Consider the following 19,402-nt stretch of genomic DNA (forward strand, 5'->3'; position numbering starts at 1 on the left):
ATGAACTGCAACGGTGTCGCAGGTTAACTTTAACACACCCCGAAAACACTACCGGCCACCCAAGAACGAGAGCCGACCAAGGGGGGAAGAGCTACACGTCTGACAACCTGGAAATAACTTCAGTCATGGAAGGAGACGACATTTCTGATCCTCAAAATTAAAACCGCCCCATGAGAACACAGAGGGCCCCGCACACAAGTCACGAAAGAACGCAACTGCTCACCTAAAAGTAAGCACAGAGCACCTCCCCACAGGCACCACTACCTACTCTGTAACAGGGGTTCCTTAGAGGCTGTGTGTCACACACACTGACACCCGTCTGTCTACAAATAACGTTTTTAAGAAAAGAGAAGAAATGAACTTTCAGGGGAGAGCAGGTAATACTGAGGAGGAAGCGTCTGCTCTGCAGGAGGACAGAAGCTTGGAGGACTGACCGGGTCAGGCCTGCATACGAATCCCCCAACAGTTAAGAAATCCTGCTTCCGGCCGCTCTTCATTCAGTGTGGCCCTGGACTGGAGCGGAAGGCCGTCTACCCTCCCCTAGCACCACCTGGGATGTCCCCTTCTCCATTCCTCACAGACAGAAAGGCCTGGTGGCCACAGAGGTATCTATCTAACCCACCAAAGATCGAGGAGAATTAGTAAGAAGCAATTTTCTATTTTTAGAGGTAGAAAAAAGTCCTTTCCAAACACAATCATCACTAGAGTCACTTAGAACGCTAACACTGTCCAGAGAAAGGGACAGACTCGGTTCCATCGCAGCTGAGCCCCCACTCACCTGTGCGAACAGCCCGCTCACTTGACTCTCACAGAGCAGGTGTGTGCAGCGGCTCGAGAACGTGGGGTCCACAGCACCTCCGTGCGCCTGGATTATCTAGACACGCACAAGACCCAGAGTCACAGTCAACCTCCAGCGCTCAGGGGAAGAGGGAATTGTAATTTCAAATAAAAGAATCCATTATACATTTTCATCGTCTGGTTCCCCAAAAGTAGAAAAGATGTTATCAGCTATATCTACGGACTTTTCCACCCTGCACTGTACAATAAAAATGAACTTTAACACCATTCCATCTGAATTTCCAAAGGAAAAGTGGAATGCTCTTTCTAAAACAGGGTTTCTCAACTGGGCACTACGGACGTTTTACACCAGCTGACTGAGCTGCGGGGGGCGGGGGGGGGGGAATCCCGAGCATCTCAGGGGGCCGACAGCACCCCTGGCCTCTCCCCCTGAGACGCCAATAACACTCCCCCAGCTGCGACAGTGAAAAATGTTTCAGGCATTGCCAATCGTCCCCCAGGGCTAGAATCACTGCTTTTAAGAAACTTTATTCTAAAAGGGGGAAAAAAACAAAACAAAACAAAGGTCAAAATGAAGTCTGTGAACACCAGAAAATTATTTTTAAAAACAGATTCAGTTTTTTGGGGTGAGGGGACTGTCCCGTACCTCGACGGCAGTGGTTACATAGTTGTGTGGCACTAAGGGGAACTGGTCAAAACTTAAAACGCTGTATACCGAAAGAGCGAGAACTTTATATGTTAAAAAGACCTGCCCCACGAAACAATTCCATTTCATTTACAACTTTTTAAAATTTTTTATTAAAAAAATGTTTTTTAAACTGGAGTCTAGTTGATTTACAATGTGGTGTTAGTTTCAGGTGCACAGCACAGTGATTCAGTTACACAGACACATATACAAATCCTTTTCTTAAGATATTCTTTTCCGTTATGGTTCATCACGGGATGTTGAACGCAGCTCCCTGTGCGCTACAGCAGGACCCTGCCGCCTGTCCGTTCTCTGCGCTCTCGCTTACACCTGCTGACCTCACACTCCCTCCCACTCCATCCGCCCCGCAACCCGCTGCTTCTGGGCGACCACAAGTCTGTTCTCCGTGTTCATGAGTCTGCTTCTGTTTTGTAGATAGATTCGTCTGTGGAGCATTTTAGATTCCACATCTAAGTGATATCATATGGTATCTGTCTTTCTCTGTCTGGCTTACTTCACTTGGTATGATCATCTCTAGGTCCATCCATGTTGCTGCAAATGGCATTATTTCATTCCTTCTTGTGGCTGAGTAATGTTCCGTTGCAGATATGTGCCACGTCTTCCTTATCCATTCATCTGCCGACGGACATTTAGGTTGCTTCCACGTCTTGGCTATTGTGAATAGTGCTGCTATGAACACAGGGGTGCGTCTTTTTGAATTATAGCTTTGTCTAGGTTTATGCCCAGCAGTGGGACTGCTGGATCACACAGTAGTTCTAGTTTTAGCTTTTTGAGGAACCTCCATGCTGTTCTCCATAGCGGCTGCACCAACTTACATTCCCACCAGCAGTGTAGGAGGGTTCCCTTTACTCCACACCCTCTCCAGCATTTGTTATTTGTTATTTTTAATTATGGCCATTCTGGCCTGTGTGAGGTGGTACCCCATGGTGGTTCTGATTTGTATTTCTCTAGTAATTCGTGATACTGAGCATCCTTTCATGTGCCTGTTGGCCATCTCTATGTCTACTTTACAGAAATGTCTGCTTCAGGTCCTCTTCGATTGGGTTGTTTTTTTGTGGCTGAGTTGTGTGAGGCTGTTTGTGTATTTTGGAAATTAAGCCCTTGGCACTTGCATCATTTGCAAAGGTTTTCTCCCAGTCAGTAGGTTGCCTTTTCGTTTTGTTTATGGTCTCCTTTGCTGTGCAAAAGCTTGTAAGTTTGATCAGGTCCCATTTGTTTATTTTTGCTTTTATTTCTACGGCCTTGGGAGACCGACCTAAGAAAACATTGGTATGACTTAAGTCAGAGAATGCTTTCCCTGTGTTCTCTTCTAGGAGTTTTACGGTGTCATGTCTTACACGTTTAAGTCTTTAAGCCATTTTGAGTTTATTTTTGTGTAGGTGTGAGGGTGTGTTCTAACTTCACTGATTTACATGCAGCTGTCCAGCTTTCCCAACACCACTTGCTGAAGAGCCTGTCTCTTCTCCATTGTATATTCTTGCCTCCTTTGTTGAAGATTAAGTGACTGTAGGTGTGTGGGTTTATTTCTGGGCACTCTATTGTGCCCATTGATCCACTGATCCATATGTCTGTTTTTGTGCCAGTACCACGCACTGTTTTGATTACTGTAGCTTTGTAGTATTGTCCGAAGTCTGGGAGGGTCATGGCTCCTGCTTTGTTCTTTTTCTTCAGGATTGCTTTGGCAATTCTGGGTCTTTTATGGTTCCATATAAATTTTAGGATTACTTGGTCTACTTGTGGAAAATGTCATGGGTAATTTGATAGGGGTGGCATTAAACCTGTAGATTGCTTTGGGTAGTATGGCCATTTTAACAATATTAGTTCTTCCCATCCAAGAGCATGGGATAGCTTTCCATTTCTTTCAGTCATCTTCAATTTCCTTTATTAGTGTTTTATAGTTCTCAGCCTGGAAGTCTTTCACCTCCTTGGCCAGGTTTATTCCTAAGTATTTTATTTGGGGGAGTATGATTTTAAAAGGAATTGTTTTTTTTACACTCCCATTTTGATACTTCATTATTAGTTTAAAGAAATGCAACCGATTTCTGTATGTTGTGTCCTCCTCCTACCTTGCTGAACTCATTTTTGTGTGTAGTCTTAAGGGTTTCCTGTATGTATCCATGTTATATGAATACAATGACAATTTTACCTCTTCCCGATCAATTCGGATACCTTTTTATTTCTTGTCTGATTGCTGTGGTTAGGACTTCCAAAACTATGTTGAATAGAAGGGGTGAAGTGGGCATCTTTGTCTTGTTCCAGATTTTAGCAGGAGGGCTTTCAGCTTTTCACTGTTGAGTATTGTATTGGCTGTGGGTTTGTCATAAATAGCTTTTATTATATTTTGGTCCCTCTATACCCACTTTGGTAAGAGTTTTTATCATGAATGGGTGTTGAATTTCGTCAAATGCTTTTTCTGCATCTATTGAGATGATCATGTGTTTTTTGTCTTTTCTTTTGTTGATGTGCTGTATCACACTGATTGATCTGTGTCTGCTCAACCATCCTCATGAACGTGGGCTGATTCCCACTTGGTCGTGGTGTTATCATCTATGTTTTGTTGGATTAGGTTTGCTAATACTTTGTTGAGCATTCCTGCATCCATCTATGTTCATCAAAGATACTGGCCTGTAATTTTCTTTGTTGGTAGCGTCTTTGTCTGGCTTTGGTATCAGGGTGATGGTGGCTTCACAGAAGGTCTTTGGGAGTGTTCCCTCCTCTTCAGTCTTTTGGAAGAGTCTGAGAAGGATTGGTGTTAAGTTCTTCTTTGTATGTTCAGAAGCTCCCTTTCTGTCCCCGCTGATCTCCCTGACAGGGAGGGGCCTCCCAGGGTGCAGGAACCTTTCCTCTTTCACAGCTCCGTCCCAAGGGCACAGGTCCCATCCTGATTCCTTTCTCTCTCTTTTTTTCTTTTTTCTTTTGTCCTACCTGGTTACGTGGAGATTTTCTTGCCCCTTCAGAAGTCCGAGGTCTTCTGCCAGCGTTCAGTAGATATTGTGTGAGAGCCATTTCCACATGTGCACGTATTTCTGACGCACCTGTGGAAGGGGGCGGAGCTCCACGTTGCTCTCCTCTGCCATCCTGACCCACTCCTCTCCATTTACTACTTTTAAAATTTGATTTTTACGTTGATTAAAGTGACACAAAAACATAGTTTAATAAGGCCCAGGACAAAACCAGCAGTTTGCTAGTACCCCACTCACTTTCCACTCCCCTAAGGCTGCCACATCCAGCTCTTTAACTCCTTCTGGTAATTATTAATATATTCTAACTAATACATTCTATGCAATTTCTTGTTTAGCTTTAGATGTTATCTACCAACCTCCTACTGTGGAGGCCACCTTCCCCCCGGAAACTAAAACACACACACACACACACACACACACACACACACACACACACACACACACACGTGTGCCTTCCTAATCTGGTTCTATCACAGTCCCTATTTCAATCAGCCTTTGGGATTTAATACAGTACGGCTCACCACCTGGTCTATCAGGGCACACCGGGACGAAGTTCCTTTCTGCTACCAACTTTTGCTTTCCCTGGTTGTTAACAAATGCCTCATTCCCCTCCTTCTCGCCTGTCTTTTTCTTAGCTTTCCATGTACCTTTCACTATTTCTTTCCCAGACTCTTCAAAGAAATGCAACGTGCTGGCTCAAAAGCATGTCACCTGACTCTCCTCCCTCCAGGGGCCAGGGCTGGACTCGGCCTGGAGCGTGGCCCAGACCAACAGAGCGCGCCGGGCGATGGCATGCGGCCTCAGCAAAGCCACGGGGGAGCCGGCGCCATGCTGAGCAGACGCGCTCCCTGGAGAGGCCCGGGGCGGGGGGGTGGGGCCCCCCAAGAGCCATGGGGGCGGCATTCTAAGCGGTCCCTGCAGCCCAGCAGAGCCCTCAGATGCAGCCTCCTGGGGGCCAGAACTCTAGCCACCCACCGAGCCGCTTCAGGACTTCCAGCCCACACAGGAACCACGGGGTAGTAAGTGTCTGTTGTTTCAAGTCACTGAGTCTCGGGGGAGTCGTCACACAGCAACAGAAGACGAACGCAGTGTCACCTCCGCTTAACACGGTCCAGCCCCTCCAGCGACCTGTCTCCTCCACCCCGTGCCGTCCCTCCCGGACGCCGCCCCCCGCTCCGGTGCTGGCTGGTCCCTCCCCACCAGCTCTCACGCCTGTCTGGACTGCCCTGCACCCTCACCCTCGGAATCCCTTCCCATCTCTGGGTCAAGCCCCACCCTTGGCCACACCCTCCTCTTGGGTGGCACGGCACACACGGCAGGCACAGTTTCTGACTGGGGGAGTCTGAAAATATCTTCATCCCACAGTCCCATTTGACTGCCGGACTGGATACGGCATCCCGGGCTGGGAATCACGGGCTGCCTCTGAGAGCCAGACGCCCGCCCAGGTCCCGCTGGTACGCATCCTCAAGCCCTGAGCCCGGGCATCCCTCACACGTTGCACCTTCACGGCAGCCCGAACAGCGCCCTCTTCTCTCCTTTCAACCTGCAGAAACGCCCTTCAGTTATAAGCGACCTTCTTTCAACTTTCTTGCCTTCATTTCCTCTGTTCCCAAACTTCTAGGATTTAATTTTGGACCTCTCGGACTAACCCTTTAACTGACAAACAAAAACAAAACCCCCAAAACCGAAAGCAAACCTCTTCGTATCTCGAATTTTGTTCTTTTTTTTTCAGGATAGTTTCTAAATATCATTACTCCCTACACTTCCATAATTAAAAAAAAAATGTCTGCCGCTGTAACTCTCAGACAGGCGTCTCCTCCCCTGCCCCTGGCGACTGCCCCTCCTTCGGGTGCTCAGCGCTTCCCAACCAAGCCCCAGCCCAGCCACCTCCCCGGCCTTCCGTGCCCAACATCTCACGGCCACACGCGCACCTGCCCACGCTCCACACGCTCTCAAGACGATGGGGAGCAAACTCCGGTTCCTACAACGCACCAGGTAAGTCGGGTCTTGGAAGGGACGGCCTGGCCTTGGTCTCCGGCCCTCCGTGACTCCCGGACCCCAACCCTAACCCCGCCCCCAGGGGCGTGCTCTCCCGCTGCCGCGCCCCTTCCGCAGCCCCGCGGCCCTGCCGACGCCACTCTCTCCACCGGGACCCCTCCCTCCCCTGAACGCCTACTCGGCCTCGCAGACAGGGTCCTCTGCTTGACAAGCACCCGCCCGGCTAGCACCTTTCTCCAGGCTCTCCAGCACCCAACGTGCTGCTCACCGTCACCTGAGCGTGCGGCTGCTCCTCCACCCGTCTCACGGTTTCCTCGCTCCTGTTCAGTCACCAGCGTTCCCTAGGTCTGACACTGCCTGGCACATGGCGGGGGCTTAAACACCAACAGTGCTTGCAGGGAAGCCCACTGAAGATGCATCTGAAGCACACAAACTCATGTTTTTAAAGAAAACTGGGCTCAATTTGATCTGTGGCACTGCAAGAGAAAGTGTTTACTTCTCCTTTCCTTTAAAGGCCACTGTGCAAACTAATAAATCAATCAACGGACTCAGTTCCACACCTGGGCTAGAGGACTCTGCGGTCCCTTCCAACCACTCGCCTTTGGAGAACAGAGATGACACAGCTACGTATAAGTCCAGGGTCCCGACCCGAGAGCACCAAAACCCGATCTTCTTCCCACACCCCCGGTTATATACAAGTCATCCGTGCCACTCAGAATTTCAGGACTGAAAACGATCTTAAGAATGAGAAAGTCCAACCTTTTCCACTTACAGTTTGGAAAACTGAAGCCCAAACAGCGGATCTGCCCAAGGTCCCGGGGGTGTTAATAAAAACGCCCATAACACCTTCAGGTATTATACGTGTGTGTGTACGTATACGTATATGTACCTGCATCTCAGCGACCTTACCCTTTTCCACGTGGCCAGCAGCTGCTTGTCAGACATCTGCTCTGGATAATCCGCAACTGCAAACACACATCCCAGTAGGAAGCCTTCTTCTGGAACTAGAATAGAATCACACGCGTTGAAGTCCCAAACGCGTGAATGTGTGCGCAAAACATAAACAAGCCCAGTCTGCAGAGTTCAGTATGAATGCGTGACGCGGGCCGCGCTGGACCATCACGCATCCAGCAGTACGGTGAGGGCCTCTGGCACACTGCTGCAAACATAGTTGCTCACCTGTCTACGTTAAGTGACTGAGAACACGAAACCAACGGTTCCTGCCTGGGCACCGAGCATCCCGAGTTGGTCCCTGCGGCCGCCTGATATTCTATGGACACCACTGTTCACTTCAGGGTATGGCGTCCCAAAGTACCAAAGAAATCTAACTGTTCCGTCCTCCTAACTATATCCTTTGTTAGGTAACGAGACCCCCGTTCCCCGTTTTCTGAGAGTTATTTTGGCATGAATCCTTACGCTACCTGCAAACACTCTCCAAGTAAGTACAGGACTTTCGGGAGAAAAAGAAGGAAGAAACCACATTACTAACTCTCTACTGCTGGGTCGTGTCCGAACAGCTGGCGCTGCGGCTGGCACGGCGGGGCCTGGGGCGCCTGTGCTTGCATCTGCTGCTGCTGGTGCAGGCGCTGGAGCTGCTGCAAGTGTGCGAGCTGGTGCTGCAGCGCCTGCTGCTGCGGGGGTAACTGAGGCTGGTGGGCCTGCGGCGGCGGCCGAAACAGATGCGGCGGCGGCGGGTAAGGCTGCTGCTGGAGCTGCAGGGCCTGCTGGGGCGGCAGGTGCAGGACGGACGGCGGGGCCGGCGGTGACAGATGTGACTCCGGGGTCACTCTCGCCTGGCTGAGCAGCGCTGCGTTCGCATGGCTCTGCTGGCTGTGGTTCACCTGCGGCTCTAAGGTCTTTGTCGGAGCTGCGAGGGACTGTAAGATCTGGAAACAGAAATCAGGCGAGGTGGTCATCAGCAGCTGCTGACGTGTGCTCCCCGGCCCTCATCAGGAGGGCGACGGCACACCCTACACGCCGTCAGCCAGACGTTCGCTGGCCGGACGGTGCAAACACAGCTGCCGTTGTCTCCTGTGCACTAAGCATCACCAGCCTCCGTGAAGCAAATAAGTTCATATCGTGAGACATTTTCACCAAAATGTGAAACTAACCTCAGTGAAGTGGAACAAGCTAATGAGTGAAAGCTGACCGACACAAGCTCAAGTGGCCGACGTGCTCTAGAGCAGAGGGACGGGTGTTGGGCCACAGTGACCTCGCCGGCCCCAGGGCGCGGCCTTGTCCCTCCGGGGCCCCCTCCTGCCCGGCCACGAAGGCACCGGCAGCCGGAGAGCCTGACCCAAGCCTCCTTCCCACAGCTGCCGCTTCCCATAGGAGCAAGGGGTCCGGCAGAGGAGGACGCAAAGACCTGTGAAGGCACGGGACACAGGAGACCCTGGAGAGCAGCCGCCGGCCCCTCCCGTCTGCGGACGTCCTGCTCTGTCACACGAACGAGGGACGGAAGAGACACCAGCACTAGTTTTGCTTGCGTGGTCGACCTTCCCCCAGCCGAGAGGCCCTCAGCACAGCTGGTACAGTCGCCTTCCTCAGAGGTGACGGGAGCTCCACACGTGGGACAGAACACCTCAAGCTAGAGAACCCTGCCACCAGCCAGCTGGGGTTGAGCTCACCCTCCCTCCCAGGGACAGGAGTCGGCCTGAGGGCTGAACAGCTGCAAGGCGGGAAGGGGCCGGACCGGGACCAGGAGACACCAGCTCGCTGAGCGTCAGATCGCCATGTCAGTTTACTACCCTGCGCAGCGCTGCATGTAACACAAGAAACGTGTCATACAGTGAATTTTCCCAACATGCTCAAGTAAGAAAAATTGGAAGCCAACTTCTCATAGTCAAGGAAGCCAGTAACAAACAGATTTTACCAAAAGTCAATCGATACAATTTATCCCTATTAAAAACATCCTTGTCATTTAAATAAAACTCCAGAAATGCAACTTTCACATAAACCAAACCTATACAAAAATCTCAAATATGTTTTTGACATATCTCTTTCACTTAAAACAGACTCCAAAACATAAAGGTTATATAATTTGCAAGAGTAACAGACTTTGGATTTAGTGGTGAAATAAATTAAAATTGAAATAAGTTAATCTCAAGGGTTTGAGTATATCTGTCTTTGAAGTCAGCCTATAGGTGAGACATCTCTATAAGGAGACTCTTTGGGTACTTTGAAAACTCAAGTTGAGCTCTGAGCAGGAAAAAAAGTTTTCAACATGTTTGTAATCAACAGGATAACTAATTCTTCTCTACCAAGTGTTAAAAAATACCCAGTAAAGTGGAGGGAGAAATGAACCCCCCCACATACCCTGCACAAGTATACAGAACAGCATTTGGGACGCTAACATTTCCATAAAAAAGCAGGCAGGGGCTTCCCTGGTGGAAGTCCGCCTGCCGATGCAGGGGACGCGGGTTCGTGCCCCGGTCCGGGAGGATCCCACATGCCGCGGAGCAGCTGGGCCCTTGAGCCATGGCCGCTGAGCCTGCGCGTCCGGAGCCTGTGCTCCGCAACGGGAGAGGCCACAACAGTGAGAGGCCCGCGTACCGCAAGAAAAGAAAAAAAAAAAGAGGCAGGAGTGGGGAGGGGACCCTGCCTGGATATCTGCAGATGGGCCACGAGCCCACACAAAGGACACTGGTCTGGCATAGGGGTCATGGGGTCAGGGGTGGGAGGGAGTTACCATCACTTTACAGCCTGTGGTACCATTAAAATTTAAACTTTTGTACATATGTTACTCTTTCACCCCCAGAAGTAAAAGCCTAGGGTAGATTTGATACAGCCTGCCTGTCTGCCATCACGAACAGGGCTGACCTGACTGCCGCTCCCCAGGCCAGGGGAGCTCCTGGTGGCGTCAGGTGGGCCGGAAGGGACGCCCGGGGCCAGGACTCAGCTGGAGGCCCCTTCCGTGGGCGACCATGTTCTGAAGGGGCTGGGGGAGGCCAGGACGCAACAGGAGGGCAACTCAGAGCAGACAGAGACACTGGCAAGAGCCCAGCCAGGCTGAGAGGTGGACAATGGCCTGGAAAGCCGTGCATGCACCTGGCCAGCCTGGCTGGGGAGCAGGCAGCCCGGCAGGCCAGGGGGTGTGAGGTGCCCCTTAGAACACCTTGCACACTCATCACATGGCTTGTTCAACCCTCTGACCTGCCTCTGGCCGAGAACCTATGTTAGTCCTGAAGAATCAAAGAAAAAGACTCTTAACTGCTTGAGCACACAATTCGCCACACTGCCAACTACAATTTTTAGTGAACGTCAACTGTGAATTTTTCCCTCATAGTTGCCACAGTCCTTACTTAAACTACTTAATACTGAGAGCCACGACATTTTTATAAAACAGCACGATACACACCACACGGCTCCTAACCACCAGAAATTTGCAATTTAAACAGGAGTTTGGGGCTTCCCTGGTGGCGCGGTGGGTGGTTGAGAGTCCGCCTGCCGATGCAGGGGACACGGGTTCGTGCCCCGGTCCGGGAAGATCCCATATGCCCCAGAGTGGCTGGGCCCGTGAGCCATGGCCGCTGAGCCTGTGCCCCGCAACGGGAGAGGCCACAACAGTGAGAGGCCCGCGTACCGCAAAAAAAACAAACCCAAAAAAACCCAAAAAAACCAGGAGTTTGATGGTTGCTATGTTTCCTCAACCCCCTGATCTAATTTTAAACCAAATCTTTTATTTCTAACATTTCAAAGGTTCATTTTCTTCACATCTAGCAGCAAAATGGCCTAGTGTTCTGACACTGCTGAAGAACCCTCAGACCTCTTCGCAAGCGTTCTCATTAGTGATCAAAACCGTTCCCTCGCTAGAACTGGTCCCGCCTCTGCACGCGGCTGAGTAGATCAGGTCCGTCTTCTGCGGAGGTCCGACCTGCAGGAGGACGACGCAAAGGCAGAGATACGCCCACCCCCCGCTCCGGGTGTAGTCAGCATTTCCATTTCCAATGAGATGAGTTTTACCTCTACATCCAAATGGAGGGAACTTGGGATTTAAGTCAACATCCACTGTATTTGAAAAATGCGGAATCCAGAAGACATGCCCAGTCACTGACCAGCAGTGCTTTCTACCCTTCAGTGAACAGACAGCTCCGCACTTCCGTCCTGTTCCCGCTCCTCGTTCCTCAGCTGAGGACGGGGGAAGAGGCTTTGCACACCGGCTCCTCCATCCTCCCAGCACCCACGTGGGTCTCCGCCTGCCCTGCTGGCAGGCCCCCTGAACAGCCCAGGTCGCCTCTCCAGACCGGCTGGCCCTCCAGCCTCCCCACGCCCCCAATTTCTGATCTCCCCTCCACGCTCTGCCTCTGGCCTGGCGTCCGCATCCCGGCCACCCCGCGTGCTCCGGCTTCCGACCACCTCCTCGCTCTCCGCGAGGCCCCTGCGGAGCTGGGTGCTGACACGCGGGCCCAGGCGCCCACAGATGCACCCACTCTTTCCTGGGCTCCACCTTCTCCCTGAGCCTTGGTGACACCATCGGGCGAGGCCTGGCCCTGCCATTCTCTGACCACCTCATCTCAGGGACCTCGTCCTCGTTCCCTCAGCCTCTCGCTGCCAATCCCCCTTCAGACTCAAACTCACCTCCAGGACCAGAGGGATTAACACAAAGCATGACGGGATGGAGTTCGGGAAGTGAGCACACAGATGGAGCCCCAGTCCACAGGGCACAGCTGCTGCTCGGCCATGAAGGACAGGCACCGTTCAGACTTCAGACGCCAGCTCCGTTCTACGACACCATCCACTTCTCAAGACAGCCCGGAAACCCCATCGTCACGGAGGATCTCACCATTTGGGCAAACAAATCAAATTTAAATTATCTGGGCCAAACTAAACGTGTTGAGCAGAACGCGGCCCGTCAGTGACTGGTGCGTGACCTCACTCTCCGCCTTTATCACCAAAGCCACCGCACCCCCAAAACTGCTTTCCCTTCCGGGCTGCCAGGTACCCGTCGCCGCGGGGCTGCTCTCCGCGGCCCCCTCCCTGCCTGGGCCAGGCCCCACTGTGCTCACGCTGGCTGACGGCCCAAGCTGGGGTCAACTTACACTGGCTCCGAACCGGCTGCGCTAACACGTCTTCCCAGAATCTCGTGTCGACTGTCGGAACCTTGTCCCCGAAGCCCCTGAGCCCCGTCTCTCCCCACACACCCTGCCCGCCTTTCTCGGGACGCCACCCCTCCGGCGTCTCGAGGACCAGGCACGATCAACTGGTCACTGCTGAAGCCGAGGGAGGGGAGGAAGAGTGCTTTTCATGCACCTTTAACCAACAGAGACTCTTAAAAACCTCCCCGCCGCCAGCCGTGACTGTGGTGCTGCGTCTCGTAATAAGAAGTAGCGACTTGCCCACCCCGACGAGAGACCCCCAGCGGCTCCTAACATGGAAGACAAGACCCTACGCGTCAACCTCCACCCACTCACCTAAGTTCAAGTCTCAGTGACTTTCCTCCCTTAGAACAGGGGTCCCCCACCCCCGGTCAGGAACCGGGCCGCACAGCAGGTGAGTGGCGGGTGGGCGGCGAAGCGTCACCTGCCGCTGCCCGCTGCCCGTCGTCGCCTGGGTCACTGCCTGCACCATCCCTCCCCACCCCCGTCCGCCCGCGGAAAAACCGGTCCCTGGTGCCAGAAAGGCTGGGGACCGCTGCCTTGGAACACAGCAAGGTCACGCCTACTCCGGGGTCTTCACAGCCGCTGCCCCTTCACCCACAACTCTGCCCTCAGCTCTGCCCAGGGCCGCCTGCAGTTGAGTCTCCGCTTAATTTAAGGGGCCTCCTCCCCCAGCGGCCCTCATAGTACACGACCCCTTATTACTGCCTTCCGAACACCTATGCTGACTGTCGGCCTGCTCCACCTGCAAGGAGGGCGGGGCCCGTCTGTCTCATTCACCATCTTGCCTCCGGGGCCCCAGATACGCAGACGGGCCCACACCACCCGGACGACTTCCTCTCCGTCTTCACGTGAAAAACGTTTACGACGACTTTCAAGGTCCATCCTGTACCAAGAGGCTCCAATCACAAAACTGTAAATTAAGATTAAGGCTCCGTCAACGAGTGAATTAATTTATGTTACGCACTTGTCTACCGTGGAGCTCGGTATAAGCAAACCAGGAACAGCTGGCAGCCTGCGGGCTCCTCTTTGCTGCCACCGCTAACGAAACCGAGCAAGCATGGAAGCCATTTCCGGGGGCGGCGCCCGCCACTGGCGTCCTGGTGCCAACTCAGCAGTCAGGCCTCCAACTACGTGCCTGCCGTCACCCTCTCGTACACGGCATTTATGACACTGAAATACGTACACGTGTACGTATACACAAATAAAGACCGTGGGACGTGCTCTCAGGCAAATAAATACTGCTTGTAAGTTACTTGTCCTGAAGAAGCAGAAGACAATAAAGTAAATATTTGAAAAGGCTGTAAAATCCAGTATTTAAATCTTTGTTTTTTAAAGAGTGACTTACGTGTGCTACGTTGGCCGGCCGGTTGATCTGCTGAATGTCAGCATTATTAGTGATATTTCGCAAGGTCCGCACAGCTGGACTCAAAGCGGCCATCATCTCTGACCTTTCGGAACTCTGGAGGCTTTGTCCTGAAGCCATTAAATTACCGCGGACCTCGGGGGGCAGGACGTTCCCTGGGACGGGCGGCACGTTGGCACACAAGTTAATTAACCCGGGCTCCTGGCCAGGAGGCAGCCTGCGCTTCGCTGGCGCTAACTGCGGGACCTCCGCGGGCGTCCAGTTTAAATTTCTCTCTTGTTTTTCAGGTGACGAATCTGAAGAATCGTCAAACATCAATTCCCCTTTGGATTTTTCAGCGTTCGACTTGGGTGAGAGCTGCTGGCCACCCGAGGGGGAGCCGTCCTGAGAGCTGGCGGGGCTGGACCTCTCCTCCGCGCTGGCCTCCTCCGGGGACTCCGGTTCCTCATTCTCCCCCTCCTCTTCCTCCTCATAAACGACGAGACGAGGATGGTAAAGGGCTTCGTCCTTCCTAGTCTTCTCAGATACGCAATCCAGGACCCAGTCGGGCGCCACGATTTTAATGCTTGCTCTCTTTAAAGCACATTCATATTTCTCCTGCGGGCGAAGCACAAACACACACGGAAACAAACCCGCAAGTTTTATCAGATTTCCTAGAAATACGCACTCGAAGCAAGAACTTTAGGAGAGGGACACAGCTCCTGTTGTTGCCACTTTACCCAGAGGAGAAGCTCACACCCCTTTTAGACAGAGAACACGCGACACAACGAACCATGTGTCAATGGTCTTAGGTCGGCCTCAGGTCTGCCGAATTCGCTTTTACAGAGGCAACTTCAGGTAATGCTACGCACAGTTAGGAATCCTACGAGAGACTCTCAGGAACGCTAGGCGGCCTGCCGTCCAATCTGGTTGTCACTGACTGCTGCTCTGTGCAAAGTGTCACTGATCGGGGCACCTTCAGGGCCACGGGCAGTCCTGGGAGCGTGGGGACGCTCCTCAGTCAGGTGGGCGAGTGTTTATCGAGCTCATTCTACCTAAGACACAAAGGCCGCAACAATTCTCTGACCTAGCGAGGCTTCTGCTTAGTTCTGGACAGAAGTTAAACATGCACAACAGGAATACAACAGAAACCCAGCGCGAAGTCCCGTGGGCACAGGGCAGGGAGGCCTCGCTGGAGGGCAGGGTCTGGCAGGGTCTGGCAGGGTCTGGTGGGAGCAGCGAGCTGGGGACACTGGGCAGGGGCGCTGACAGGCAGGCAGAGGGCGCTCCTGCGGGGTAGAGGGCGGAAAGGAAGGAACGCCCGAGGGAAAGGGAGATGAGCAGGGAATCTTAAACGAGAGTTACATAATAAAACGGCTTTAAAATAAACAAGTTTGGAAACATGGCTCGGTTAACCGACAGAGTCTGACCCACCTGCTCTAAAGCCTCGGATACCAGCAATTCTCCAGAAAACACGTAATTGGGGCCCCACACTAAATCCACGTCCTGCTGTCGGCAGGCGGCCAGGCTGGAGGATCCCAGGGTCTCTCCCCAGCCCCACCTTCACCCTTCAGCAGGGGTGAAGGACTTACACCCAGAAACCAGCTCCCTCCTCCAAAGGCTAATCAACCTACTTGGGTTTTCTATTGATTGTTATGAAATTCCTTCATTCTTCTCAATTTAAAACATTTTAAAAATTCAAGAATACAAAGGATAGTTTCATCATGCCATTTATATATTTTCTCCATAAATTTATCCAAAAACGCAAAAAAAAAGAATTTGTTTTAAACATGCCATTTATTTTTTGTGTGCAGTCAGCTAGTCTGTTTGACAAATCCACTCTATTCATATGCTGCCTCAAATTATAACTTGACTCTTCAGAAGTATTCACTCATAGTTTTAAAAGTTATAAAGACTTCATTCCCCTTAAACTAGCTACCTAAAATCAAACGACTTATTTTTAGCCATAAATGAATACTGATATAAAAAGAAACCCTACACTATTTAACCAAAGCATACTACTTATCTCTTAAATTGTTATGTAAAATATAATTTTTTACTCAAGTAGATTTTAAGACTCACCTCAAATTTTCAGAGTCTCCCCTTGGACTGTACAGCTTACTAAGTTACAAGCAAACTCATGGGCTAACAGGTTATTTTCTTGTCGGGAAATGAACATGATGAACGGCATGCATTTATGGGCCACCTCTGCTCCAGATGCCCTAGAAAGGGACCCTCTTGGCAGGGGGGGGCGTCAGCCTTCCACACCCCCGCGCCCAGGCCCGGCCGCACGCCTCCCACCCCTCCTGTGAGTCAGTGGCACTCGGGCGAAACATACACAGCGCTGACTCAGACTGAAGGCAACAAAAAAAGGAGCTAATGACTGACACGTGGAAACGTTAGCTAGTCAAAAGGCTTTCCCTACTATAAATAGACTTAATTCTCAAATTTATAAATAATTTTCATGGAAGGAAAAAAGCTTGATTTCCACACAACGGTCGTTCTCAAACTTCATGTGTCTCAGGCTCCCCGGGCTCCCCCTTCCCTGGCAGGTTCTGATTTACTAGGTCTGGGGCGGGCTGGACAGACTGCGGTTCTAACAAGTCCCGGGAGGCTGATGCTGGCGACCTGGGACCCCCACCTGGGACCCCCAGAGCCCTACGGCCCTCCAGTGCTTAGAGAGAAGAGTCCCGTGCTTAAGGAGATAAACGCAGTTTTAAATATTCCAGATTATTGAGAAGGACAGTACACGGAGAACTTCACCAAATGCACGCTTATAATTATCCTCAGTACAAGCCTTTTAAAAAAATTGTGAAGAGGACTAATATGTATTTTCACAAAAATGAACTGAAGTTTCAGTGGACGTGAAAGGAAACTCTTAGAGATTCAAAAAACTATCCTATTTTCAACATGAAATAAACCCAAATTTCTTTGTCTTTAAAAGTCACATGTGGCTCAAAACAAAATTTATAATCCTCTCACATCCTTTGTGGAATGAAGCTGTGTATAAATAATATAAACTAATGTTATCAGCTTTTGTAAAACGGAATCCAGTTAATTTAAACGAAGTTCAAAGAAGATACCTGATTACCGGGAATACTTAAATGACATTCAAAAGGAGAACGTACATGGGACACTTACCCCCTTTGGTTCTGGAACAACCAGGTGCGTGCATTTCTTGTCGAGAGTCAGCTGGCAGCCCCCGCCATGGAAGGTGAGCATAGCCCACAGGGCGCTTCTGTCCTCAGGGGACACCTGGCAGGAACCAGAAAGAAGCTTGCATCAGGAGGCTCCACCTCTGCTTGCCTACCCGCTCACTTTATGATTAAACTACACTGTGACAGCATAACAATCTGGCTTTATCTGCTTTTTCTCCCTTACTGAATGAAATCAGCCTAAGGGTATTAGTGGGAAAAACAGATGAGCTTCTAGCTATTTGCTTGTTATAATAAAAACTTTTACTCCTATCGTGAGTTTTATAATCGTCACTTTTTTTGCCTTGTCACCAAGTAAATTGAAAAATACTTATATCCACACTCCAGAGATTGAATGGAGGATTATTTCGTTCTATAACAAAAATGATAGGAAAAAGAACTAGTACACCACTCCATCTTCCACCTGTGTCATTTTTTAAAAATGTTTACATACAATAGTATCAAAATCATATTTAAGGAACTCCTTAATAATTAATGGATAACAAATACTAATTATGAAATGGATAAAATAAAAGGTAAAAATACAGTGGTGCGTAAGCTCAGGGGAAAACGTAAGTATCAAACACACAGAAAATAAGGCAAGCATAAAAGGAACAATTCTTATGCTTGCTGAGCGATGAAGTGGAGACTCCAGATGTAACGGCTCACGTGGTACAACAGGTTTCACTACAACAACCGACCAGCTACCATTTATTGCCTGCCTCCTATGTGCCAGGAACTGTGCCAAGGGCTCCGCGTCCACCCCTAGTCCCCGTGACCCGGTGGTGGGGTGCACACTCACAGAAATGACAGCTAGTAACTGGAAACCCAGACCCGGCTCCAAGCTGTATTTTCCCACTGCTCTAGACTGCTTCTCTAAGGGCGGTTACTACCAAACGTAATTACTAAAAAATAAATTTTAGCGTCTCAAAGACAAAAGAAACATTTAAGAAAAATAAAGGTGTTAATCCTAAGATAATCCTCTAAGTCAATTTTTTTCTAGATAACTTATTATAAACTGTGAATTATGGCTAAGACTTCTGAACTTTGTCTCAAGTTAATTTTTTTAAAGTGTTGACAAAGAGCATGTTTTTTCCTTGTTAACTGCCATTATTCAGCCGACCAAAAATCTAACATTCTGTAGCTACTCTCATCCATTTCACAAATATTCCTAGAAATTATTTTGCATTCCATACTACTCTGTGAATACTAACAAGAACACACTAATTTTATAAAATCACCTTAAAAATCATTATCTTCTCTCTCTTTAATTTAGTAAGTCAGTGTCACATTTCAGGATACTGGATCAGAAGATGTTATTTTTCTTAGAGACTTTCACAAAAACATTTACATCCTGCAGCCTCTGGAGGTGAGATTTAATTACACGGTAATACATATTACTCTAATGAATCATTATATAATCTTTATTTAAAATGAAGGAAAACCCATAATCTAGATATGGCTTTATCACAAAGACTGGCCACCCATCAGTTAGGTATTATTTTTATTTCACTGACTGCAGTAACTCTAGTCCTGTACCCTGCTGGCCTGGATCCTGGCCCGGGTCTCAACAGGGCACAGGAAGTTGCTGTGGAAAGAACATCACATCGGGAAGAAGGGAGCCCTGGAATGGACACAGGGCCTCCAAACTCCAGCTAAGAGCAACTCGGAAAACCTCTGAGAACCAGATTCTTCATCGGCGTACGTTTGGGTTAAATGACTGAATGCGCAAACCAGCTCATTCAATGAATCTATATCAGCATAATTAAGAATGCTCTTTCCACACCAAAATGTTAATGACAGTTACCTAGTGGTGACAGAATTATGGGGACATTTTAATTTTAATTTTTATACTTTTCTGTATTTTCCAAATTTTCAAGAGCATTAATTTTATAACTGGGGAAAAGTACTTTTCTTTTTTTAAAAAAGTAATCTTCCTAAACTACAAGTCTACGGTCTCAACTAAGAAAGCCTGGATGTCTCCTCAACACCTTATGGCTGAGATCTGGAAGTTTCCAGACAGTGTCTCGGGCTTTCCTGATCTGTGTGTGCCTCAGCCCTGGTCCTGCTCCAAGCTGCTGCCACACCTGCGCTCTGACCTGCGGCCCCTCACCTGAGCTGCTCTCCCTGCCTCTGTGCCCCGCCCCTAGCCTCGGCTCAGCGCCCACAGGCCCCTGCACTCCCACAGCAAGCTGCCCCTTCTGAATGCGCACCTCTGTCCCAAGCAGAGGCCACACCTCCACCGGCGTCCCTCTCGAGGAAGGGCTTCCCTCTGTGCCCCGGGGGCGCCCCTCCTTCTCCAG

The 19,402-nt window shown here is 50.2% G+C and overlaps 1 protein-coding gene across 1 annotated transcript in view; it reads right to left on the minus strand.

Annotated features, from left to right (window-relative positions):
• Window positions 1–19,402, minus strand: part of PAXIP1 (PAX interacting protein 1) — a 48,129-nt gene that overhangs the window by 14,296 nt on the left and 14,431 nt on the right. The window contains exons 5-9 of the mRNA XM_082846706.1: window positions 17,047–17,160; window positions 13,909–14,523; window positions 7,955–8,351; window positions 7,375–7,469; window positions 779–874 (exon numbers count right to left, since the gene is read on the minus strand). Coding sequence (XP_082702832.1) covers window positions 779–874; window positions 7,375–7,469; window positions 7,955–8,351; window positions 13,909–14,523; window positions 17,047–17,160 — 1,317 coding nt within the window. The remainder of the gene's footprint in view (window positions 1–778; window positions 875–7,374; window positions 7,470–7,954; window positions 8,352–13,908; window positions 14,524–17,046; window positions 17,161–19,402) is intronic.

The sequence above is a fragment of the Leucopleurus acutus genome (genome assembly GCF_964270905.1).
Source record: "Leucopleurus acutus genome assembly, chromosome: 9".
NCBI lineage: Eukaryota > Metazoa > Chordata > Mammalia > Artiodactyla > Delphinidae > Leucopleurus > Leucopleurus acutus.